Source organism: Vigna umbellata, chromosome 4 (assembly GCF_029865625.1).
Source record: "Vigna umbellata cultivar VRB3 chromosome 4, Vumbellata_1.0, whole genome shotgun sequence".
In the NCBI taxonomy this organism is placed as follows: domain Eukaryota; kingdom Viridiplantae; phylum Streptophyta; class Magnoliopsida; order Fabales; family Fabaceae; genus Vigna; species Vigna umbellata.
This window is the reverse complement of record NC_142168.1, coordinates 32,308,305-32,334,199: the sequence shown is the minus strand read 5'-3', so window position 1 is coordinate 32,334,199 and position 25,895 is coordinate 32,308,305. Positions and strand designations below refer to the sequence as shown.

The following is a 25,895-nucleotide window of genomic DNA, read 5'->3' as shown; positions in this document are numbered from 1 at the left end:
AGATTTCATATATTATAGGATTTTAAACATATCTTCTAACTTATTAGACGATTTAAAAATAATAATGTTAGTTTAATATGGTGACATTGACTATTATAATTTGTACTATAATAATCAGTCACTTTTTCAATTCAATTACCATCTTTTATATATATTGCATTAAATTGATTCAAGAATATCCTTCGTGCCCAAAAAGTGTCCAATGATAAATTCTTAGATAGATAAATCGATAAGCATCAAGGTCAGAGAAGAAGAAAAGAAAGAGTAAGGGACCACTTTTCCCAAACTAGAAAAGGAAATGATGTGAAAAATTACACTTTTTAAATATCAATTTCTCATATTAAATAATATCAAAATTATTTTTTTTATCTCTATTAAACCTTCAAAAACATATTAATTTTAATATATACAAAAAAAGTCAGAAAAATCTAAATTAATCTGGAACTATCATGCATGGTGTGTGAATGGTCACTTTGTAAGGGGTCATGATTCAGTGAAGATGAAACATGATGAAAAAATAACACTGAAACCATCAATGAATAATGACCCTACAAAAGTTGATCAATCATACAGCTCAAAATTCATTGCCATCACCACTAAATTTTTAGCGGGTCCCTTTTCCTATCATCATATTCATTATTTATTTATTCATTTAAATTCCAACTGCAACGTTATTATTCACACATTTTCTTTTGTGAAATCAACTAAATTAATGTCAGTTGACTCAGAAAAGTTATTACATTCAAATTAAACAGTTTCGTTTGAAAGTTAGCGTACGTTTACATTTTTTTTTCATTTTTATTCTACGAAACCAATAAAAACGAAAATACATTAAATTAAACATTAAATGAATTAAATATATTTTCATTACTTAACTTTCATTAAAATTTAAAATTAATGATTTTGATTCAATTTAGACTCTTAACTTTTTGAAATGTGTGAGTTTAATTATGTAAATCATTTTTTTTATTAAATTTATTTAAATTCCACACCTATTTTATGATAATATTTGAGCATTGTTTGATATATTCTTTTTTAATATTAATTAAGAAATATATTTAAAATTTTAAATAAATTAAACTAAATTAATTAGAAAGATTAAATTCACATAATTTCAAAGATTGAAAATTAAATTAATTTAGAATTTTAGAAAAAAATAATTCTACTTTTTATGAAAAATTAAAAGATTAAAAAAATATTTAACCTAATATATATTTAATATTTGTCTACACATATAAATATATAAATTAAATATATTTTTATTTATTAAAATTTAAAATAAAATTAAAATTTGTGTCAAAATTTTTATACATTAATACATTTCTGTATGTAAAAAATTAATAAATTTACTTATCTTAAGTCAAATATATTAATTTTTTTCATGTTAAATACGTTTTATTTTATATAAAGTATTTTAATTATTTATATCATTTGAACATAATCTATTTATTTTTAAATTTAGATAAATAATATATTATATTATTGGTTTATGTTAAAGTGAAAGTTGGCGCGTGAAGATGTTAAACACACATGAGCAGCACCACGAAAACAAAACCTGTGACTCACTTTCTCTCTCTCTCTGACCTTACACACATCACATGCACCAGTCTTCGTTCTCATCCACTACTAATTAAACACTGCAAATTCTTACAAAAACTTGTTCAAAACTTAACCTAATCCTATTCTTCTACTGTAATCTTTTTCTCTTTTGCCTTTCGCTTTTAACCAACCACTAAACTCCATTCGGTAGAAGCCATTTTAAACAAAACAAAACCAATCGCAATGCACGAAAATCCGATATAGACTAATTTTTGCACACTGCATCAGTAAGCATAATCTCATTTGTCATGCTTCCTGCTCATTTATTGCAAACAATTTGTGGTTCGAAATTCCTTCCTCCTAATAATTGAGATTTCAGATTAGGACACAACTTTTGTTACCCACACCACTCTCTCTCTCTCTCTTGATGCCAAATTTAGCATCTCAGTTTATTACTTCATTCTGCTTCTTCTTCTTCGTTTTCTTTTACTCGCGATGGGTTGCATTTACTCGCGAGTTTGTATAGGTGACAACTGCAGAGGTTCAAGCATCAACGGAGACCCCATAGCCAGAACCACCGACGTTGGTGAAGTGGCTAATTTCTCGCCCACCTCTTCCGACGTTGAAGAAGGTGAAATCAGAGACCAGCTTAACCAATTGAGCATCACGAGGGACTCCGAAGCGGGAATCCGGAGATTAGCTAGGGTTTCGGCGCAGTTCCTGCCGCCGGACGGTTCACGAATCGTTAAAGTGCCTTCTGAGAACTTCGAATTGCGATACTCGTTTTTGTCTCAGAGAGGTTACTATCCCGATGCACTTGATAAAGCGAACCAGGATAGCTTCTGCATCCACACGCCTTTCGGTACTTTTTTTTTGAAGTTGTGTTTTCTGCTGTTTCTGTTTGTGGCTTTGGCTGGTTCTTTTTGTGGAGTGTGTCTTTGGTTGTCATTGTGTGTGAGGGTTTTTATCTCGACAGGTACGAGTCCTAATGACCACTTTTTTGGTGTCTTCGACGGCCATGGTGAGTTTGGAGCTCAGTGCTCGCAGTTCGTGAAGCGGAAATTGTGTGAGAATTTGCTCAGGAATTCTAAATTCCGTGGTGATCCTGTTGAGGCTTGTCATGCGGCGTTTTTGGCGACGAATTCGCAGCTGCATGCTGATGTTTTGGATGACAGCATGAGCGGGACGACGGCGATCACGGTGCTGGTGAGGGGCAGGACGATATTTGTGGCGAATTCCGGCGATTCGAGGGCGGTGATCGCGGAGAGGAGAGGGAAGGAAATTGTGGCCGTTGATTTGTCTATTGATCAGACGCCGTTTAGGAGTGATGAGCTTGAGAGGGTGAAACTCTGTGGGGCGAGGGTTCTTACTTTGGATCAGATTGAGGGGTTGAAGGACCCTGATGTGCAGTGTTGGGGCACTGAGGAGGGTGATGATGGTGACCCTCCGAGGTTGTGGGTGCCCAATGGGATGTACCCGGGGACGGCTTTCACAAGGAGTATTGGTGATTCTATTGCGGAGACTGTTGGGGTTGTGGCGAATCCTGAGATTGTTGTGTTTGAGCTCACGCAGGATCACCCTTTCTTTGTGCTTGCTAGTGATGGGGTGTTTGAGTTTCTCTCTAGCCAGAGTGTGGTTGAAATGGTATGGCAGATCTCTTTTATTGTTGTGTCCCTCGCTTTTCTTTTAAGCTAGTTTTTTCCTTATTCAAAGGCATACATTCTTTTCTCTCTTTTTTGAGGGCTTTCTGTTGTTGAAATTTGCTTTTATGTGTACTAAAGAAGTTGGTGGCAGATTATTATTTCGTTTCAGTGGCAATCACGATCTGGCACAATTAATGTTGGTTACTGTGTCTCTCTCATATATGAAATTAGAATCAGGAATTAGGGACTAGGAATCTTTCTGAAAATTAGGAGACCCAACTTATGCAACTGGGGACTTTTTGACAGAAAATTCAAATTCACTCCTTTGCATAAAGCCACATGGATGTCAGGGGAAACAGAATTTTCCATATAAGGTTGTCGGGAAAGAAATTTTCAGCTAATAGTTATGGATTTCTAGAAATTGAAATTATATTCCAGCCCAACTTTAGCATCAGAAAACAAAGTTCCAAACCACTTCATTATTCCTTCTACAGTTGAAAACATTATTTAATAAGGAAATTATTTTGGGTGAGCATTGTTTGTAATAGTCACTTTGGTCATAATTCACTAAAACATATTCTTTTCATATATATATTTTATAAAATGGGAGGGAGCAATTAGTCTTTTCACCATGAAGCTGTTTTTCTGTTTCATGCAAGACTTGCTTTCGTAGAATCGCAAAAACACTATCCAATTGAAACCAAGCTCACCATTTTGTGACTGTAGTTGATTTTAATGAGAAGTGATTTTTAGAAGGGTGCAATGCGCCTGCAATAGTTCCAACAAGTTTAACATTTCATTGGTTTCAGTTTTAAAATTTGATATTCTGCTATTAGTCTAATTTCAACTGGTCAAATTGGATGCAATTTTGTGCTGAAATTCGTGTCTGTTATTTAAGCCTAGTAGTTGAAACGTTTAGGATTAACTGAATCCTAAGTTTGAGACGTAAATTACTTAACTGCATCATACTTTTGGTGATTCGGGGCCATGTAAGTGGAGTTTTATGGAGTAAATTTTTCTCCCTCATGATAGATAAGGATATTAAAAAAACACCTTTTTGGGTAATGGTATTGTCAAATTGTACAGGTGATGTGGAAATGTATCTGGGCATGTCTTCAATCACAGAAGCTTGGTCAGAAATTTCTATGTTCAAACTAGGTTGATGCATCATTGACCTTGGAACTATCTTTCCAAAGTCTAATCCTTGCAGATTTCTGATAATAATACGTGTAAATAATAACCATGTGCATTTGATCATGGAATTGGGTTTTGTGAATTTAATTTATTGCAACTTTAAACCTAGATATGGTGTAACATCCAATTGAAGTAAAATTGTCTCTTAATTGCCATTATGTTTCCAGGCTGCAAAATTCAAAGATCCTCGTGATGCTTGTGCTGCAATTGTGGCAGAATCTTATCGACTCTGGCTGCAATATGAAACTCGTACAGATGACATCACAGTCATCATTGTACATGTAAATGGGCTAACTGCTGAAGTATGGTACTTTTCCTGTTTTATCCTGCTTCTCTTCAATTATATTCCTAGAAATAGTCTCTCTTTCATTTACTTTATTGTTAATAACTGATCTAATCTTCCAAATCAGTCTACTGTTGCTCAGTCGGCTAGTTATGGTGATGTTTTGCGAAAACCTGTGCCACAAGTCGTAGAGGTGACAGGTTCAGAATCCCCTTCCACCTTTGGCTGGAGTGCTAGAAACCATCGTGTAAGACATGACTTGTCAAGGGCACGCCTCCGAGCACTTGAAAATTCCCTAGAAAATGGGCAAGCTTGGGTTCCTCCCCCTTCTGCCCATAGAAAGACATGGGAAGAAGAAGTAACCCCCCACTTAATCTTTTAATTTTACAATTGATTTAGGTCTTTTATTTTTCATTTTTTTATTTATTTAAATCGATAACAACATTGGTACTACTATTAAGTAATAATTTTAGTTTCTCCCTCTGGAAAGTTTAATGACTTTGAACCTTTGCTGGTGCTTTTTCTTCATATGCCACAGGCACACATAGAGCAGGCATTGCACGATCATTTTCTCTTCCGAAAACTTACTGATTCTCAGTGTCATGTTCTATTGGATTGCATGCAAAGAGTGGAGGTCGAACCTGGGGATATTATAGTCAAACAGGTGAGTTTTTTAGTTGAAAGTTGAAAATAGAATTGTGCACAGTCCAACCTGGGGATATTGTAGATTCCAGGGGCAGAAATTGATGTTTACCATTCTTGAACGGAACATGTCTTTGGATCTTGTTAAAAATTTCTCTTTATATTGACTTTGATTATATTATATAATTGCACAATTGTGACAAAAGTTATACTTTGCAGGGTGGTGAAGGTGACTGTTTTTATGTTGTTGGTAGTGGAGAATTTGAGGTCTTGGCAACTCAGGTTTATAAACTTTGTCATTTGATTGCTCTATTGATTTGTGATGACTGATATTCTATTAGGAAAATATTGAAAATTGTACTAGCCAGAGGCAAAAGGCAAGGGTCGTGGCACCTTCAGGCTTTAAAAACTTCTTTAAATGTTTCTTAGATTTCCATGCTAATAATTTTTTGTTCGTGATAAAGTTCTAGGATTTAACATCTTTCAATAACCTGCCTTATTTTTTTCTAAACCCGAGTCCATCATTTTAGCTCTTCTAATTGGATTTTTCCTTGGTTTAGTCAATGAAATCATGTTTTGAAGATCTTCAGTCATGTAACCGAATGCTGCCTGTACCTAGTCTTTTCTAATATGTTGTGTGTTTCTATATTGTCAATGAGATATGTTACTAATCCTGTTCAACATTCATTACTATGGCAGGAAGAAAAAGAAGGGGATGTACCTAGGGTTTTGCAGCGCTACACAGCTGAAAAACTCTCATGTTTTGGAGAGCTTGCTCTAATGTAAGTCACTCAGTCATACATGTTAGCATCTTGTGGTTCTTCCACTCAATTGAAGTTATTCTTTTTCGCATGAAACATATCTAGTCATTGAAGTTTCCTCTCGGTTAGGTATTAATATTTTTTTGAGGACTGTTATCCAGATAGGCCTATGAAGTTCAACTATAATTATTCCAGAATATATGAAATATTATATAAATTTTTCAACCAGCTTTAAGAACTAAGTTTTTGCAACCTATTTTTTACTGAAAATGTGCAGAGTCATTTTTATGAGGGTGCCTTAACACAACAAGGCTTAGTCTGTTGTTGTTATTGTATTTAAAGTCATTTTTTTCTCTTACTCTTTTTTTCATATGTAGCTGCTATGACAATATTAGCTTTTTGCCTTGCCAATTTAACACTTTTTTGTTTTTCAAAAAATGGCATTACAGGTACAACAAACCACTCCAGGCTTCTGTACGTGCTGTAACAAAAGGAACTCTTTGGGCTTTAAAACGAGAAGATTTTCGTGGGATTTTAATGTCAGAATTCTCTAACTTATCCTCATTGAAGTTGCTTCGATCTGTAGATCTCCTCTCAAGGTTATCAATTTTACAACTCAGTCAGATTTCTGACTCCCTTTCTGAAGTTTCCTTCTCAAATGGGCAGACAATAATAGACAATGTAAGTTATTGCTTAATTGCTTTAATCCCTTGTTCTCTTATCTTTTCTTAATGACTTTCAGTATGTCTTTGCAGAATGAAATCCTTGCATTGTACATTATACAGAAGGGATGCGTAAAAATCACTTTTGATTCTGATTTGTTGACGAGTCCAAATGCCTACAGCCTCAAGCCTGACATCCAAAACGAGGAGAATGATGTTCAGAGCAGAACAGAACTATCTATAGAGAAGCTTGAGGGAAGCTATTTTGGTGAATGGACCCTTTATGGTGAACGTATTGGTTCCATAAATGCTGTTGCTGTGGGTGATGTTGTATGTGCTTTGCTAACAAAAGACAAATTTGAATCTGTTATTGGCTCCATACAAAAGATTTCTCCGGAAGATCACAAGTACGTTTTAGTATGTGCATGTGTTACCATGTGTCAGACGACAGCTATGCAGTTCTGCTTATATGCTTATACACTGAACTTAAAAACAAAGTTTCATATAATTGATACCATTAGTTTCATCATAGGTCAAAGGATAATTCCATGGAGTTGACTGGAAGAAATTATGATTTTTCATCCCTTGATAAAGTCCAGCTTTCAGATTTGGTAAGAGTTTTCTGTTGCATTCAATTTTTTGGAAATGAGATCCTCAAATTAGCTTATGGACCATTTTTTGGCAGGAGTGGAGAAAGACACTATATTCCACCGACTGTTCCGAAATAGGGGTTGCAAATTTAAAGGAATCAGGTACAAAAACATTTCTCCTATTCCTGCATGAAAAATAACTATAGAATTATTTGATCCTGGAAATAATGGACTTTCATAAATTTAATTCATCAAGTGATCAACAATCAATTTCCAAATTTGATTCAATCAAGTCCTTTTGTAGATGAACTTGATATAAACCTACCAAATCTTTGGAGGATTTGTTCCCTTCTTAATTAATCAAATTTGAAGAATGATGTAGTTAATGGATGTGAAAAATATTTGAAAAAGGACTAAGTGGATGTAAGCCTAATGTTTTAGTTGCCAAAATATAAATATTTTCTTAAAATTGTGACTTTTTTCTTCATAGGTATCTTGGTTTCCTTTTCCTACATTGATTAATAGCCTTTAAATGTATTCCATAGTGATAAAAAATGTCTATGCTGGATTTCTTTTTCTAATGAAATTTTCTGCATGAATACATTTTGGTGCAGAAAATTTGCTTACTTTAAAGAGATTTTCTAAGCCAAAGATCAAAAGGCTTGGAAAGGAATCACAGGTCTTGAAAGAGAAAGATTTGATTAAGGGTTTGGGCTCTTCAGTTAGTATACCACAGGTTTTATGCACTTGTGCTGATCGCATGTATGTTGGAATACTGCTAAATACTCACCTTGCTTGCCCTTTGTCTTCCATACTTTCAAGTCCTTTTAGTGAATCAGCCGCACGGTTTTGTGCTGCATCTGTTGTCACTGCTTTAGAAGACTTGCACAAGGTCTTGTATCTAAATAATTATTGTCTTTGCTTTTTGTGCCTTCTTTGGCTAGTCGCTAAGTTGCCCTTTCCTTTATTCATTTCATACTTGAATTTCAGAATGGTGTTCTCTACAGAGGTGTGTCACCTGATGTTTTGATGTTGGAACAAACAGGACAGATACAGGTTTGGGAACTTTTGTTTGATTGCTTTTCAACAAATCCATGCTTATCAGTTGTATTGATGGTAAATCTTCTATAGTTATGGCAGATGACATCGCGGTAAACGATGGATGACGTTAAAGACTAAAAATATGCATAATATAGATACAACAGATCTAACACCTCATCATTAATTATGAAGATAATTCAAATGTTCTCTAACATGTCAAACTAAAATCTTCACAATTCCCTGACTGTAATATAAATGCAATCAGAGGTGATACCAAGATTTTAATGCAAGTGTGACCCAGAATAAAGTCTAGTTAGAGTCTTTTAAACATTTGAGTTGAAGGAAACTTAGTTATAATACAGTATAAGTATAAAATGAAATAAACCTACTTCTTAATTATCATGTAAAACATTCATAGTGAAATATAAGATACCATTAATACATACCTTCAGCTCTTAACCTTTGATGTGATCGGTGTTGTTTCATGGATAGAAGTAATCAATTATCATGTGTAGTAACGTATTTTGGGGGTATTAATCCTTTAGAAGGGTATTAATCCTGATACAGGGATATGTATAAACAGTTATTCATAATATAGCAGTATCGATTAATTATTTTGGTGTATGCACTGATTGCAGCTGGTCGACTTCAGATTTGGAAAACAGCTTTCTGGCGAGAGAACATTCACAATTTGTGGGATGGCAGATTCTCTGGCTCCAGAGATTGTTTTGGGAAAAGGCCATGGTTTCCCTGCCGACTGGTATAAATAAAACCTTGTCCAAACACATTAATTCTCGTTAAACTACACAAGTCCTCGTCAGTAGCAAGCTTCTGTCTTTATTTCCTCAATATCAAGAAACCTAAATTAGCATAGCATTTACTGAGTGTATAATTAAAGCTTTCTTTGAATTGTAATCAATAAGATTGTAGTTACAACTGGCTTTCATTACACCAAATTGGATTGAAAAGTTTTTAATGCATGGTTCTTGATTGCATTTTATGGATGTTAAGGTGGCAAAGTTTTCTTGTGATTATGCAGGTGGGCATTGGGGGTTTTAATATATTTTATGTTACGTGGTGAGATGCCATTTGGATCATGGAGAGAAAATGAACTTGATACAGTTGCCAAAATTGCAAAAAGGAAGCTACACCTTCCCGAGAGTTTCAGCTCTGAAACGGTTGATCTTATCTCCAAGGTATTGCAAGAACCAAGACTCTCTTTCTCTAAAGATAGTCTACGTAGTTTGCATTGCTTGAAACATACGCAATGCATCATTGGGAACATCCATGCATACTTTCTCTAATTGGATTTTATTTGACTGATTGGTTCAGCTACTTGAAGTGGAAGAAAACAATAGACTTGGAAGCCAAGGTCCTGATTCTGTCAAGAGTCACCCATGGTTTAAGGGTATTGATTGGGAAGGGATTAGAAGCCGCACTTTTCCTGTTCCTCAGGAAATTATTTCTCGTATAACACAGTACTTGGAAGTTCATTCTGAGGATTGTAGTACTCTCTATCCGGGCTCGCCTTTGCAGGAGGTAGAAGAACTTAATGTGCCTGAGTGGCTTGAGGACTGGTAGAAGGATGACCATTACTTTTTGTTTTCTTTTTGAAGTTTGGCACTCCACCAATATTTACCATTGCTTATCTGGACAAATTGCAATCCAAGAATGCAGTTAACCAGAAAATGTGAACAGCGCAACAGATGCAAAATATTCCCTATAGTTTGAATCTTAGTTGCAGACTGGGTAGACTAGGTTTATTATCTTCTCCATCTCTTCTTCCCTTTTCTAAATTTTTTTTGGGGTAATTCCCTTCCCCTGTAAATATTATATAAAAGTGTAAATGATTGAATTTGAATTCAGTCAATTGCAATTCAAGCAAGTTAGTTTTGTCATTGACCGAAATTCATACCAACACATAAAAGGGAAACTTATTTTTGTTCTCACGCAATTTTTGTTGCGTTCACATCAAATTTGGGGACAATTTCTCTTTCTAACACCATTCTCATTTGATTTATCATTTTGATAAACGTGATTTATTCATTTGATCGTTTAAGTATTTATAGAAGAAAAATTCATGATATATATAGTTTTATTGTTGGTTTAATATGTTTAGCAAAGCAACACAGTGACAAATATTTTTTCAGTCAGTAGTAACAATATAGCAACCCAGTGTTACGGTAGACTGATCCAAAGTTGTCCCATGAATTAAAGAAGTCCTTCCAATTTTCAGTAACATACTCCAACTGCTTTTCTTTCATGCAAACGCAAGTTCATTTTAGTACTTATCTCCTTTCTTCTAATATACTAGGTGATGGTGGCAATTCAAAGTGAGTGATCTTTCACATCAACATTCAAAATGCATATTTTCTTGAAAATAAAATAAAAATAAGCCTCATTATTAAGAGAAAAAGTAGGGGAAAAGGAAATAAAATGTACTTTAGCATTCAAATTGGTAGCATAGCCACTAACGTCATGATGTATTAATTACATGTTTTCAACTTTGTTTATATTCAATAGCTTTCCCCCATAATCCAAACCAAAATATTTTAATCTGACAACGACAAGGAGACCTACCCCCTAAAAAAATGTGACCAATGTAAAACTACATTGACAAATGTAACAATACTTAATGTTAACATGGTACATAAAATACTCTTAAAATAAGTTTTTATGCAGCATGTAAGCACCTTGTCTATGTAGCACCTAGCCGACTTTGGATCTGCTTAATACTAAACTATTGCCATAGCAGACAGAGTTAGTCTGTTACTGAGGTCACATTTTGGCAATGGCATCCTTCATTTGGGCTTCAAGACAGTAGAATAGGGTTTATTTTTTGCGTGTTGTATTGCCTCTCTTTCGCCATGAATTAATATGCACACTTCACACACAAGAAACTGACAAAAACTACCTCTTATTTTGAAAAGCTTCTTCGGGTTATGCATATTATGGCCAATTATTCAACCTGATCACAAAAATTGCAGACTTCTCTTTTTTTGTTTTTCTATTGATTGACTTGACGCAAATTGGTTAATTGGCAATTTTCCACTGGTTATTACTTGTTAGATTTGATCCTAGAAAAAATTGAAGAGAAGATATATGTAACGACTGATGAATTTGCTTAATCAAATATCAGTACTTTAAATCTTTCAACTTTTGGGATCGATCCATTTTCTCCTCTTGTTTGATAAAAGTACTTACAAAAAAAAGTAGAGATGTGAAGCTCACACAAGTTGAGTTAAAATTGAATCAATCCACTCGAACAATTTTTTGGTAATCAATAAATTTTATAGCTTTGTTCATTACCTATTTGATGAGTTATATAGGTTGATTTACTTAAACATATTTTATTTTTCCAATTTATTTTATATATTTATTGTGGTATAATGAGAATAGATTGACTAAACTCATCTATCATAAAATTAAATTATTTACTTATTTTATCAGTTATTATTATAAAGATGATAAGTGAAAATCAAATTGTCTGCCTATATATAATTGGACAACCAAATAAATTAATCATTCAAAGCATTCAAACATTAAAAAAACATTCTAGTCTTTGAAAAAAAATCAAAATGTGAAACTACATTATTAAAAATAGTAAATAATTATAATGAAAAAGTGATGAAAAAATATAAAAGATTATTATTATGATTAAATTCGAATTGATTTAAGATAAGTCAAGTTTAGTTTGATTCACATTATAAAAAAAAACAACTATTTTTTCCAACCTTCAGGGTGGAATAGAAAGAACTGGTTTGATTAATGAAACCATGGCGTTATTCAGCCATTTGTTGCATAAGTTCAGTTGTTAATAATGTGCAATGTTTATATGTTAGCAAAAAAAGAATGGAAGGGATATAAAATATGACCAAGATGAACATATTTAAATTAAAGGGCTGACACACATATACACAGCATTATTGAGCACAACGGCATGAAGCTGTCTTCTATTATTCTTGTTGAAAATCAATAGAAAATTGATTATGAGTTGAAAAAGAAGATACAATTTTAAGTTTAAAAGGGTTTCGATTACTCTGCTCACGAGGGCTCCTTAAATTTTCTGCCATAGAAAGATTAAGTTTTTATGCAGATCATAAGAATTGATTGAAACGAAAAAAAGGAATCTGTACCTGCTTTGCTTAACTGTATACTATTCAACAACAAAAAATCTGACATCTATACGAAGTTGTTGAACAAGGACTGAAACCAAACATGTGTACCTCAGAAAGGTTGCATTGGTTATACATCTAATGGTAGTTGTTTATCCAGAGATAGCTGAGACCTTCTTTCTCTATTCACAAACCATTGAGCTGTTCTTTTAGCTATTGGAAACCAAATCTGTCTCATTTTTTCCTCTTTAAGGTTGTTTTGGACAGAAGAAGAATCCTTGAAGACCCTCATTTTCGTGCCAAAATCTCCAAATCTAGAGACAGCAGTGATTTCTGACATTGACCTTTTCTCACCTGGGTTTGCATACTTTGGTGTATGATTTGATTTTCCTGCAGAATCTGATGTAAAAGGAGGATCCTTTTCTGAAACTGATTTGAAGTTGCTAAGAGCACTAACTTTGCTCTCGAAGGAAATCTTCCTCTCCATCTCCTCCTTGATGTTCTTAATATGATCATTTTCTACCACCTCTCTTGGGGTTGACATCAGGTCTGCATTTGATTCGAAGTTGCTGAATCTGTTGCTTGATGTAGCATTCAGCATCTCCGAGTTCAAAAACATGAGGTCTGAAGAACTGACGTTGCTCCACCTGTGCTTGAACACAACATCAGATATAGTAATCATGTGGTTGTGTTTATGATACCCCTTCTGGTTACCATCACTATCTTCTGCTCCTTTTTGGATGAGCAATTCTTCTTCCTTGACACCCTTTCCCATTTTCCGAAAGCTGCTTCCAACACTGAATCTTGATGAACCATTATGATCTTCCTCTCTCTGGACAAAGATCTCTAAGTTAGATTCTTCACCTAGACCTGATTGGTTTGCTAGCCTCCTTAAACTGTTTGAATATGTGAAGGTAGTGTGGTCGTCAGGGTTGACCTTGTGCCTGCAAATAGGACAGCTAGAGTGCCTTTCAAGCCAGTGGTCTATGCAATCAATATGAAAAGCATGCTTGCACTTTGGTAGAAGTCTGAGAACTTCGACATCTTCAAACTTTGATAAGCACACTGCACACTCCAGCCCTTCCTTTGACCCTTTGAGTGAAGAGAATCTAAAGAAGGGGAGTGATTCAATGACAGTCTTGTCAATTCCTGAAAATCTAGACCTTGATCTCACAAAAGTTGGTAGATTTTCTTGGTCTCCAAGAGAAGCTGAAGCTCCGCGGTGTTGACAGAATTTTGCATACATGAGAAGAAAGAATGTCAATAGAAACATGACACCAAGGATTCCTATGACAACAGCAAGACTTGGTTGGAAATTGGACACAGCATCTCCTGAAGGTGCAACAGTCTGTGCTCTAACATGGAGGAATAAGACTGAGAGAACAGAAAGGATAACACCAAGCTCATTCATGGTTCTGGTTTTCCTCATGCATTCTGCAGCAGAAGTTTCCAATTGATGAGTTGGAGGCTTATGAATTTATAATGGGGTTGTTGTGCATGGACATTATTCAATGATTCTCCCCCAAATGGTAACCTTTCCTTATGTCAGTTTTCTTGGTTTCTTCTCAGGTTACGTTTTGCGTCTCAACTTGATTCTTCATTTAAAATATCAATTAAATATTCGGGACTCAGTAGTGACCACAAGGTGGTGGGGTTGGCCTACAATTGTATTTAACTTGGGCTTTTTCTGACTTGGTATGTGTGTCTCAATGACATATGGTATGACAAAACAAAGTTTTGTTGTTTAATCCTTACGCCACCTTGCTGGTAATAACATGGAATATTACTCCTTAATCTCACCTTGCGTATGAAATTGAAATTTGAACTTAACCTCGTTTTGGTTTTGTCTGTACTGTTTAATCTGATACATGAAGAGTCCATATCTTTCAATAATCAGTACATTAGTCTTTTAAGAAAGGTTAATATGCATTCCATATGAACTAGTTGAAAATCTTCTTAGATATGACTTTTACAGTAAAAATGACAGACTTACTATATAGGATGATTTGTGTAATTAAATCACTTCGTATAAGACATTTACACTTTCTATATATGTATTGTTTATTTTTCAAAATTTACATATGGGATTTGACAATGTCAAAGGTAGGAAACCCCACAAAGGATTGGGAACAGTGGTAGGTAAAAGCTGTGCTTCAGGGGAAGAAAAAAGTCATTTTGTGAGGAGGGTTTAGGCCATGCCTTCATGACCAAATGGTGGGGTAATAGCCTTGGAAAACCAGGAAAAAAAATGTCAAAGGTAGTTATCACATCACATTCCATTAGTCAAGGTTTAATCTACCTTTGCAGCTGCTCTTGCAGCTTTGGCAAACCTTCAAGACATGGATTTTAACTCACCAGAAATGCCACACGTTTTTTTAAGAGAGTTATTATGATCTCATTATCAAAATAAAAGTACTTGAAAAATTAGATTGAGAAGAAAAAGATAATCTGATCTGTCTGCATCTACTGTAAATCCGCAGTTCTGTTTGAAAATATGAAACTGATATAGCTTTTGTGAGGAATTAAATATTATCAATGCTCAATGATGATCATGAATCCTTCACTGACCTTCCTAACAACCTGTTATATTCCTCTCAGTACTTATATTTTACTAATAGCGGCCAAGTTAACTGCATCAGTTTCGCTGACCCTGCAAAAGAAACTTAAAAAAGAAAGTGTTGAAAAAAGATGTTATTATACATATTCCAAGTTTGATTTAGTCAATTATAATAAAGCAATCAATAAAGGACATGCTTGTCTTGCTGCTGCATAATAAAAGCTGTGATGTTGCTAGACTTCGTAGCAAAGAGGTAGAAGGTTATGTAACACGTTTGGTCAAAGCAATGCTTTTTTTTTTCCATGCTTGTGTGGTGACAGCAGCAGCTGAAAAGATAATGCTAATGATACGTGGTAAACACGAAAGAAAGGGTGATATTATTGCCCTTTGGCATGATGCCATATTTAAGCTCTCGATTTAAAATGAACTGCTAGATTTGGATGATTATTATTTATTACATGTTGCAAGATAAGCAAGATAAGGAAGAAAGAGTTAAAGTAAGAGTTTAGTTCAGATATGGTATTATCCATGTTGAATCACGTGTTACTACACTTTCAAACACATGACTAGATAGGAAACTAATACTGTAAGTTTGCCATGGCAACAAAATGATATCAACAATAAAAGAAAAATTAGGTGAATATTTAAAGATTTGAAGCTCCCTATCTAAAAATGGAATTTGCCACAAAAACTCTTCATCTCTTATTATATCCTCTGGGACAAGTGAGGCTCCGTTTGAGCATGGGGAAAACAAAGGGAAATGGCAGTTCAGGAGGGTCATTAATTCCCTCGAGAAATGGAGTGATCTAGAACTGATTTTTGCCCATGCCCCTTTTGAATGGGCTTGCCACGTTTCTAGAATGGGGAATTTGGAAGACAAAAGCATTGGTTGAAGAGGAAAGTGGGTGCAGATTTTCTGGAAGTCTGACGTTCGATAATTGAAAAGGAAGCATTACTTTCAGCAGCAATGACAATAATAGTATATACCATTCAAATTAATGTTTAATCTTAACCACAATGTCGTGAAATTAAACTTCGAAAAAATATTCTGTATAATAGCATCAAATAATGAATTCGAAATAAGTCTTTCAATTCTTAAGGTTGTTTAGATAAGGAATCATTACTAACTGCTACGTCCTTGAACAGATAATGCTAGCAGGCCCATTATTACATACAAGTGCAAACTTGATTGCATTGGCTACAAGTAAATAAAGAGGAATAGCCAAACAAGTTATCAAAGTGTGTACAGAAAAATGGTAGGAAACTCATTCATCTATACAAAAATTAAAGCCCGATTTCCCTGATTCTCCTGTTGGGAACTTCAATACTAAGGTACAAATTAGACGGTACAAGACTAGCCATGGGAAGGGGCAGCAGGATTGCCGTTTGCTACTGCCCCCAAAACTCCGTTGCCCTCTGCAGCTGCTTGGTCTTCATTTGCATGGCGAACAAACTCCTCAGGGGTCATGTGGAAACCATGGCATGCACAGACAATTCGAACTTGGTTAGTGCTGTATCGGTAAGTAACACCAGATATTGTCCTGCCATTTGGACCTGAACCTGAGGTGGATACCCAAGGCAGATTTGGATAGGAACCACATCCGCCAAATTTAACATCTGCAGCAAGACCGGGCTTAATATTTGAAAAATCAATGATGGAACCTTCTCCTGCTGATTGGTCTGATATATCTTTGGCCCTAAGGTTTGTGCTTCTTCCTTTCGCATCTTCAGGTTGCGAAGAGGAGCCTTCTTCAGTGACACGCTGTTTACCATCTCCTTTGGAACGATCTAATGGCCTTCCTTCGTATGGTATTGCCTCGGATATGTTGTTTGAGATTACTTGGAGTGCAGCTATATCCATACAATAACATTATAATTGAGCTTGCAATTAATACAGAAACATATTAATACAGAAACATATACAAACATTTATCAGTGATAACTTTTCTGACATAAACGGGTTATAAGTTTAATATTTCAATCTTATATGAGATTTAACATATTTGGTTTAATTTATCAATCTTGCAACCATAATGCACTATAGATTAAATGCACAGTCCAAAACATTTTAACAATTTATCAATCACTTTTACGGAGGAGGTTTGAATTAGAAAGATTTTACCAATATGTTCGATTCATATAAAGAGTACCTGGGTTAGTTGGACCCCTGCCAACATAAGGGTGTAATTGTTGAGGACGAGAAACCAAACCCCATGGTTGGTCCTCCAACAAGGGAAGCTGAACAGGCGGATATCCAAACATCACCGGCAGGTTCCCATTATTCACTGGTTGGGTTCCTGCACGTTCACCAGTTGCAGCAGGCATTACATGCATCACTCCATGTATCTGAGGGCCTGGTGCCCCAACAGGGCTAGACTCTTGTACTGAAGAAGGGTAAGATACATTCATCATATTTACAGGTTGAACAGAAAAGGAAGCACCGTAATTCATGTTTGTGTGCTTAAAATCTTTTTCTGATGACCCATTAAACCTCTTCTGCCCGTTAAAGTCAGCAGCATTTGAGTCAGCACTTCCACGAACCTCTTTTGCTGCATCAGAAGAAGAACCAACTCTGATGAATCCTTTGGAACCATCACTGTGGTGTGAGATGGGCCTGGAGGTGGAGTTCTCAGTTTCAGAGTCAGCCACATCTTCATTTTCTGCAGTTGAACCGTCCTCTGTTATAGATATATGAGATGTTCTAGCCCTGTCATGTAAATCAGGGTGGTGGACATCACTGTCATGCTTCTTTTGACTATGTATCTCATCAAAAGGCATTTTCCGCTTATTTGCTGCCTCTGACCGTTTTTCATCCTCAATTTCAAGAGGTTTACTATTCTTTGCTACCAGAAATCCTCTTCCATTTAAATTCAAAGAAGCATTCTCTTCTTTGGCCTTTGAAAGGTCACTAAAGAAGTTCTCCTCAGGCTTTGGGGAATCAGTTCTCCGCGTCCCACTAATAGATTCAGGCTTCTGAGGAGCATTATCAAACATGCTCTTAAAGTCATCCACCATCTTGCCACCTCTACCAACTTCTTCAGCCCTACTATCTGAGGAGCTACCATTCTTACCTTTGGGTTTGGCAGACGAGCCACCACAAGACAAACCCAGGCTGAGCTCAAGCCCACTCTCATCCTCCATATTCTAATATCCAAGCCTATCAAAATCAAAACAGATCAAACAGCTTCACGTTGTATTTTCCATAATAATTCATCGGATCACGCACACCTTTTCACCACAAGCAACCGTCCTCAAATATCTGCATTTAAGTTTGAAGTCAAACATGGCAAGCAATTATCAATGGCACAACGCAGGTTTAATAAATATATGCAATTTTAGTTCGAAATCAAACAAAACAAACATTACCAATGGCATATAACAGGTTGATGTAGTGAAAATTATTAACATAATCATGGTTTTCACTAAGGATAAAGCTTAGATACCGTTCCTTAAGCACTGTTTGTATTGTTCTCTGATTAAAATTGAAATTTCACCTCAATAATCCACATCATACATGAAACGATTAGGTGGTATATTAAGATGAAAATCAAATTCTGATTGGAGAACAGCACAAACAACACCTAAAGAACTATATCTATGTTTTATCCTTTCACTTTAAGAAAGGAAACATAATAACAAAAAACTTATTCCTATCTATATGACCAAAGATGGGACAGATATCATTAAAAAAAATGGGGAAGCTAAAGACCCCTTTGAAGCATCATACACCATTTAAGGTACTTCACCGTCCAATAAACAAATAATTAAAAAAAAAAACACCAAAACCAAACACTCTCAAATAGAACTTCAAAATCTACAGCAGATTATAAGAATAACAAATTTTCAAATCAGAATAAAAAACACATATTCAGTCAAATTTACTGCAAGCAATGATGTGAATCAAGTGAAAGACCTCACCTTACTCGTGATCCAAATCTTCCCTCTCTCTCATACTCTCCCAAGGGGTGTGGAATTCTTGCTTCTGATCCCCCAATCTGAAGAAGCCAAAAGCCATAGGCCAAATCAGCAGCTACAAGAGAGTGCCTTTTCCCCCCTCAATTTGGAACCTTTGATACCCCAAAGCGTTGCTTGAAGGATAAGAAAAAATGGGTAAGGCTCCAATCGAAGATCCAAAGCTTGCTCTGTAGATGCACGTGGGAGAGGACGAAGAACCATCAAAGCAAATTAGAATCAAGGAAAATAGGGTTCACATGCCAATCATTGAAAAAACAAAGAAAGTGATGGTATAAGGGGAAGAAGTATATATATACCCGAAATCGGGAAGATGGATGATCAAAACCCTAGGTCAAGTCTGCATCTCTCTGTGTATCAGTGGAAGATTGAGACTGTAATAGAGAAAATGCTTTAAAGGATAATATATTTTTTAAGAAAAAAAAATAGCAAATTTTTAACGTTGGAATTGCCAGTGTGATTCTTACGTTGGATCCCATTTGATATATTCACATGTTTTTCTTTTTTCTTTTTTTCATATTTTATAACAAACATATACCAGTATTGAGTAGGTGGGTCAATCAGATGTCTTTTTTAATCAATTCAACACAAAAAACTTATTAAATTAGATATTGATATATATTGATAATTTTATATTTTTGTAATGACGTTTTAATAAATATCAAAGAAAAGAAAAAACATCACATGAAAACGTGTTTGCCTATTATTTATTGGCTTTAGATTTTGGAGGATTATGGAATTATACATAATAATTATTAACCATCAATTTTCAAATAATAATGAAATATTTATATTTTTCCACATTTTAAGAAAACTCTAAATTCAGTTCACTCATTATGGTGATTAGGATTTTGCAAGTTGAGTTCATTAACTCATGATTTCAGCCAGAATATTAATAAATTTGATTCGAATATTTTTCATAAGAAATATAAATATCTTCATGAGAGATGTGATATATATATATATATCAAGTGACAAGGTATATTGATTTAAAAGAAAACAAAAATAATGTAGTAGATAGATCTTATAATTAATATAGCGTGGTTTAAAGTAGAAGCCACCTACCACTTTATTTATTTTATTTTTGGTGTTTTGTTGTTGCCATTATTGATTGACCAGAAATAAGATAGGAATATAGCAAAGGTTAGAAATTTGAGTTAATTGCCAAAATTAAGTTTGTTTGGTTAGTAAATCAATACATATTTAGTATGTATTAGGTGCTAAATAAATAGTTAGGTTGTTCAATTTTTTGTTGTAACTGATTTTTTAGTTGTGATGATCATGTTGATTATTACTTAATATATATATATATATATATATATATATATATATATATATATATATATATATACTTAAAAATTACTTAATATATATTAGTGGCTAGACTTAATTTGTAATTTTTTAGTTATATATATCAAGTAATTTTTTAATTTTCATTTTTGCATTTATTTATTGTTAAAAAAGTCTTATGACACAAGAGAATATAATGAAAAACTTGAGATCTTCATGAGAGAGTCTTCCTTTTTATTTGTCCGTACGACATTTCCTAAATTATATAGAACGAATTAGATTACTAACTCTAGATTTTCTTAAAATTTTGTAAATACAAGTCTCACCTTTTCTGTTTTACTTCTAGACCTCTTGTAATTATTTTAAGAAAATGTTTTTTAATTGTTTGAATAATTTTATATTATTTTTACTTCTAATATGAATTTTCTTACTTATTTAAAAAAACTACACTAATATTTTTTTTTTCTTAATTGCTTGATGACATTGTGTGAAATATCATGTAAGAGATATTTAAGTAACCAATAAAAAAATATTTTACTACATATAAACGTTACTTAAAAATACTTACAATTTACTCTTACACCTACTTATTTTTTATAGATTATATATATATATATATATATATATATATATATATATATATTATTCATAATCAAAATAATTTAGTTTCTAAGAATTAAATGAAATTTTAAATAATATATGTAAGAACTTAAATATGTATTTTTAAATAAACAAATAATCAAACCATAAAAAAAAATTAAGAGTTATATTATAACTATTTTTCTTAATTTATTCTCTAAAAAATATTATTTTAAGTTGAAATAATTTTGTTTTAATTTTAAACCATTAATTTAAATTTAAATATTTTTTAAATTAAAATAAATATATTATTTTATTATTTTAAATCATCAGTTATTTCAATTTTTTAATTTTTAAAACTAAATTAATTATTTATAATATTTATGATACTTGTTTAATATAATATTTGTGATACTAGTTTATATATTATATACCATTTATTTTTCTCTAGAACTTTAGGTGTGATATACCATTTCTCTCATTGTAATCCCTTTCATTAGCCTAATATTATTCTTTTGTTTTTCTACCTTCACTTCACTCTGTTTTCTTGCCATGGCTTCTTCCTTTCGTCCCTCAATTTCTTCCTTCATGTTACCCTCCCTTTCTTCTTGCAACCCTTCTCAAAAGTTCTCTCTTTTTCATCTGGGTAGCGGTAAGCCATAACCATCTCTCTTTATGTCTTTGACCCTTTTGCAAATAGTCCCCAAAGATGCCATCTTTTTCCTCTACCATGTGATCAATCAAATATTTTATACCCAATTTAAAAGGGATTTAATTTTTTCCTATTTTTATTATTAAATCGTGCTTGTTTGCATTAATGTTGCATTTGGTATGTTCTTGTCACATGTTTTTAACAAGAATTAACACTCTTGCACGATGAGGTTGTGTGTGTGATTTTTATCAACTGAGATTGTTCTTGGATTGTTTTTATGTAGGTATTAGACGGTTTCATGATTTTGGCCTGAAACCTTCTAAGTTTTTGAGGCATGATGATGATAACTGCATGAGGGCGAAGGCATCTGGGAACACGTCCTCAATTGCTGCACCAGAAAATGCCCTGGATTGGGTCAAACATGACAAGAGAAGAATGCTTCATGTTGTGTATCGTGTTGGGGACTTGGACAAGACCATAAAGTATGTCCAAGATTACGTAGTTAGAACCTAACGATCTATATAATTTTCTACATTCGTCATTCTCATGGGAAAGACAAACTTCTTGTCGAGATTTCAGATTTTATACAGAGTGCCTGGGAATGAAGTTGCTCAGACAGCGTGACATGCAAGAGCAGAGACATACTAATGCCTTTCTTGGATATGGGCCTGAGGATGCACACTTTGCTGTTGAACTCACATACAGTAAGAGCAGTTGGGATTCCTGATAATTGCAGAACTTTGCATTTTCTGAAATTTATTTTACATTATTGAATAGTGGAAACCCTTTTGCTAATGTTGCTTTTCCTTTAACATGTTCCAGATTATGGGATTGACAAGTATGACATTGGAGATGGATTTGGTCATTTTGGTCTTGCTGTTGATGATGTGAGTTTGCCAAACTTGTTGCTATGATTTGTAAACATTCTTCACTAGTAAAAAAATATGTTTTTGTGAACTATTCCAAATGTGTCACTTTGTTGTTATTATTGTGGGCATGAAGATTCAGTTGTGGTTATTACTTGGGATTTCTATGTTCTTTCCAATCAATGTATAATATAGAATTATCTAGTCTTTATAATTATTTATTAGATCTCAAGAATAGTGGAACTTGTCAGAGCTAAGGGTGGAAAAATTACTAGAGAGCCTATGCTTGTCAAGGGAGGCAACTCAGTAAATGCATTTATTGAAGATCCTGATGGTTATCAATTTGAACTTTTAGAAAGGGCTCCCTCTCCCGAGCCTTTGTGCAAAGTAATGCTTCGAGTTTGTGATCTTGACCGTTCCATCAAATTTTATGAGAAGGTGAAGGTCAATGCAATTTTACGTTGGTTTGCTGTGTTCTTATTTTCTATACAAAACATTTATTCATTTGTGATTACTTGCTGCTCAGGCTTTTGGTATGGAGCTACTTCGAACACAGGATGATCCAGAATCCAAGGTGCCCTTGATACTCATTCTGTTACAGATATTTGGAACTGAGATTTTTAATGTATGTTGTGTATGCTCAGCACTTTAAACTAAAACATAATAGATAAGCAAGAATTCAGGGTTTATATCCCATTGTGGGGGCCCTGCTGTCTTTGTTTCTGATACCATTTTATCTGGGTGGAAAGTTAATCTTCAGGGCATGAGGGACAAAATCCCTTTCTGATCTATTCTTTAAGGTGCAATGATCTCTTTCTGGGGTTGTACCACGAAAAGTTAAAAGTGACATTGCGATTGTATGAGCTATGGCATTTTGGTGTGTGTTTTCAAAACCCAATTCTAATAAAGCATGCTGTACTTGTGGCCTATTGTTTGGTGGTGTGCAAAAATATGTTCAGTTCAGCACTATCCTCAATCAACTTATTTAGAATGGAAGAATTCTGCGTATGTGTCCAACCAAATGACTGTTTGTGTATTTTATTGTGTGAAATCATGTATCTGAGTGTGCAGCTATCAACTTGATATAATTAAGATTGTGGTTATCATGTAGTTGGTGGTGAAATTTTTTCTCTTTTTCCCTGGGGCTATCAGAGGTTTGTTGAATAACTTGTGCCTTAGCATAAAAGTTGTATACAGCATCTTTTTTCTTCTTTTATCGATTTATGATTCCATAAGTTTCTATCTATGTTTTAAATACAAAACAAGAATACCAACGTTAAACCAATGATTCCTTTTGTTTCTGCTTCCCATACAATCCATCTGTATCTATATGGTTTTAGATGTCACTGAAACCTTCTATGTACGTAATTGTCCTTAAAATCACCTGTGAAGGTTAGCAAGCCCTTTTTTTGTGAGCTTACAATTGTCCAAAAGACAGACACCAACATTAAGAATCATCATCCAATGTGATTATGGACATGCACCCGTATGGCCTATAAATTATAATCCTGCTTTCAATTTATTCCCTCATATTTTTGGAAAGATTCTATATATTTTAACTAGCATATGCTTTCAGATTTATGTTTCTCTTGAAATACATGTATCATCCATTAGTCTTTTGAGGTTTAAGCCAGTTTTGCCAGTTGGTTCAATCTTGCTTGCTTTGTTGGCCTAAAAATTGTTCCCATGGCTTGTTTGATGCATTGGCATGTGATTGTATAAAATTTTCTTCCCTTTTTGGTAGAACACAATAGCAATACTGGGATATGGTCCAGAGGAAAAATGTACTGTCCTGGAGTTGACTTACAACTATGGAGTCACGAAATATGATAAAGGAGATGCTTATGCTCAGGTAAGCAGAAGTTCCTAGTATTTTTCATTCGAATCTGCTAAGTAGTATTCATTCTTTCAATTTTGCCTTTTGTTTTCTGATGTAAAGATATGGCTGAGTTTTCATATGAATTTTTTCATTGAAATGCTTGCTACCATGTGTTTCTTTGTTAACAGTTTCTTTATGTTCACAGATTGCAATTGCTACAGATGATGTGTACAAAACTGCCGAAGCAATTAAACTTGCAGGAGGGAAGATTACTCGGGAACCTGGACCAATACCTGACATAAAGACAAAGATCACATCATGTGAGGATCCAGATGGTTGGAAAACTGTATGGTTCTGTGGACATTTTCCTCACTACTTCCAATCTGTTGTCTATTCATCATTTTTATTAAAATACGCTTTTGGTCCCTCCTTATACTTGGTTTTAGTTTAGTCTCAAGTTTGGAAAGTTTTCACATTGGTTCCATAAAGTTTCTCTGTTAGACCAAATTAGCTTTTTCATCAGTATACCACAAGTAGTTCACCCTAACTAATACCATTAGTATGACACTTTAAGGGAGTTAAAATGGAAATTCTTAAACCTAAGGACAAAAAACTAAAAGAAAAAAGATAATGAACTAAAAGGGTATATTAAATCATTACTTCTTATAGTGAAACATTTGTGACTAACTTGTTTTTATCACCTCTTATGTACAGGTTTTTGTAGATAATATTGACTTCAGCAGGGAGCTGGAGTAGTTTTTATGAGTCATCATGGCAATTTTGAGACTTGCTCAAAATTTGGGGCGAGGAGAATATTTGTTTAATATTTTTTTATTTAATTTAGTTTTTTTGGAAATCTTTCATTCTTTAAAAACATCTTTTATACGAAGATAAAAATATATTTATTTATTATTTATGTTTAGGAATTTAAGATTGAGATATTGTAAATAATTAATATTCTTTCACATTTTTGTTTTATATATAAAGTGCATAATGCATGAATAAACTAAAACAACAAGCTTCTTATAACATTTTTTATCTCTTATATTTTCAAAATCTTGAAAAAATTCAATAAAAATGTTTTTTTTTTGAAATTGTATATCATGCAAGTCCATTTTTTATTCATAGATAACTGAATAATGACTCTATACAAATGATCCTTTATGTCTTTTTGCTTTAATACAGTTTCAATTATTTTGGTGATAACTGATTTTATCTTAAGACATATTTAAGGATTAAAAGAGGAAAATCCATTTAAATTGTTCTTGATTTTTATTTTTAAATAATGTGAAACTATTAAGATACCAAAAGATAAAGAGTTATCAACACATCCTCTTATGGCATTATTAATCAGGATTCTTAAACTCAAATAATATAAGATTATTCAGATACAGAAACAAAAAGTATTATCAATCCACCTTCTGTTAGCATTATTTATCAGAAAGAAAAGTTACATAGCTAATCACAATCTATTTTGTTGACTTTTATGAGTAATATTAAAATCATATCAATGATGAACTGCAATTAAATGGTAGGTAAAACCATTTTGCACATACATGGTACTCTGTTTATTATGTAGTTAAAATATATTTAGGAACAAACTTGATTGAACAAGTTTGGATATGAAAGATAGCCAAATTTGATATGGAGAGTGAGAGTGGACTTGAATTGTGATAAGATTTAGTGGTTG

At 33.8% G+C, this 25,895-nt stretch overlaps 4 protein-coding genes across 6 annotated transcripts; 2 read left to right on the top strand and 2 right to left on the bottom strand.

The window, feature by feature from the left end:
• The first annotated feature begins 1,542 nt into the window (after window positions 1-1,542).
• On the top strand, window positions 1,543-10,253 carry LOC124829247 (protein phosphatase 2C and cyclic nucleotide-binding/kinase domain-containing protein). Its single transcript, XM_047302719.2, has 16 exons — window positions 1,543-2,401; window positions 2,516-3,183; window positions 4,544-4,678; window positions 4,787-5,017; window positions 5,198-5,323; window positions 5,521-5,583; window positions 6,001-6,083; window positions 6,512-6,743; window positions 6,818-7,131; window positions 7,257-7,335; window positions 7,410-7,476; window positions 7,929-8,206; window positions 8,305-8,370; window positions 8,994-9,115; window positions 9,395-9,551; window positions 9,688-10,253. Exons 1-16 carry the CDS (start codon window positions 2,035-2,037, stop codon window positions 9,934-9,936), a joined length of 3,237 nt encoding a protein of 1,078 aa, XP_047158675.1. The 5' UTR covers window positions 1,543-2,034; the 3' UTR covers window positions 9,937-10,253.
• A 1,984-nt stretch (window positions 10,254-12,237) lies between these two features.
• On the bottom strand, window positions 12,238-14,177 carry LOC124829246 (E3 ubiquitin-protein ligase ATL42). The gene has a single exon (XM_047302717.2). The coding sequence runs from the start codon at window positions 13,897-13,899 to the stop codon at window positions 12,601-12,603; it is 1,299 nt and encodes a 432-aa protein (XP_047158673.1). The 5' UTR covers window positions 13,900-14,177; the 3' UTR covers window positions 12,238-12,600.
• Window positions 14,178-16,165: 1,988 nt separating this feature from the next.
• NINJA (Putative interactor of JAZ) lies at window positions 16,166-19,458 on the bottom strand. Of its 2 annotated transcripts, XM_047302715.2 has the most exons (4): window positions 19,299-19,458; window positions 18,946-19,169; window positions 17,178-18,286; window positions 16,166-16,878 (listed from the first exon to the last, which is right to left on the bottom strand). In XM_047302715.2, the coding sequence occupies exons 3-4, from the start codon at window positions 18,166-18,168 to the stop codon at window positions 16,382-16,384; spliced, it is 1,488 nt and encodes a 495-aa protein (XP_047158671.1). In that variant the 5' UTR covers window positions 18,169-18,286; window positions 18,946-19,169; window positions 19,299-19,458; the 3' UTR covers window positions 16,166-16,381. The 2 variants fall into 2 exon arrangements, with proteins under 2 accessions (XP_047158671.1, XP_087970031.1); XM_088113905.1 differs by lacking the exon at window positions 19,299-19,458 and having other exon boundaries at window positions 18,946-19,271.
• Window positions 19,459-21,356: 1,898 nt separating this feature from the next.
• LOC124829243 (putative lactoylglutathione lyase, chloroplastic) lies at window positions 21,357-25,183 on the top strand. 2 transcript variants are annotated; one of them, XM_088114362.1, is made up of 9 exons: window positions 21,357-21,520; window positions 21,804-22,002; window positions 22,100-22,233; window positions 22,343-22,407; window positions 22,612-22,824; window positions 22,913-22,960; window positions 24,131-24,238; window positions 24,411-24,551; window positions 24,920-25,183. In XM_088114362.1, exons 1-9 carry the CDS (start codon window positions 21,421-21,423, stop codon window positions 24,959-24,961), a joined length of 1,050 nt encoding a protein of 349 aa, XP_087970488.1. In that variant the 5' UTR covers window positions 21,357-21,420; the 3' UTR covers window positions 24,962-25,183. The 2 variants fall into 2 exon arrangements, with proteins under 2 accessions (XP_087970488.1, XP_047158669.1); XM_047302713.2 differs by having other exon boundaries at window positions 21,359-21,520; window positions 22,100-22,224.
• The last annotated feature ends 712 nt before the right edge of the window (window positions 25,184-25,895 follow it).

Excerpts from the sequence above, each read along its gene's own strand:
- LOC124829246 (XM_047302717.2), bottom strand. The coding sequence starts at position 13,899 with ATGAGGAAAACCAGAACCATGAATGAGCTTGGTGTTATCCTTTCTGTT.
- LOC124829247 (XM_047302719.2), top strand. The coding sequence starts at position 2,035 with ATGGGTTGCATTTACTCGCGAGTTTGTATAGGTGACAACTGCAGAGGT. Across the intron at positions 7,336-7,409 it reads AAGTCCAGCTTTCAGATTTG|GAGTGGAGAAAGACACTATA; the intron begins GTAAGAGTTTTC and ends ATTTTTTGGCAG. Across the intron at positions 8,207-8,304 it reads CTTTAGAAGACTTGCACAAG|AATGGTGTTCTCTACAGAGG; the intron begins GTCTTGTATCTA and ends CTTGAATTTCAG.
- LOC124829243 (XM_088114362.1), top strand. The coding sequence starts at position 21,421 with ATGGCTTCTTCCTTTCGTCCCTCAATTTCTTCCTTCATGTTACCCTCC. Across the intron at positions 22,408-22,611 it reads TTGGTCTTGCTGTTGATGAT|ATCTCAAGAATAGTGGAACT; the intron begins GTGAGTTTGCCA and ends ATTATTTATTAG. Across the intron at positions 24,239-24,410 it reads AAGGAGATGCTTATGCTCAG|ATTGCAATTGCTACAGATGA; the intron begins GTAAGCAGAAGT and ends TTATGTTCACAG.
- NINJA (XM_047302715.2), bottom strand. The coding sequence starts at position 18,168 with ATGGAGGATGAGAGTGGGCTTGAGCTCAGCCTGGGTTTGTCTTGTGGT. Across the intron at positions 16,879-17,177 it reads CAGGGGTCCAACTAACCCAG|CTGCACTCCAAGTAATCTCA; the intron begins GTACTCTTTATA and ends GTATGGATATAG.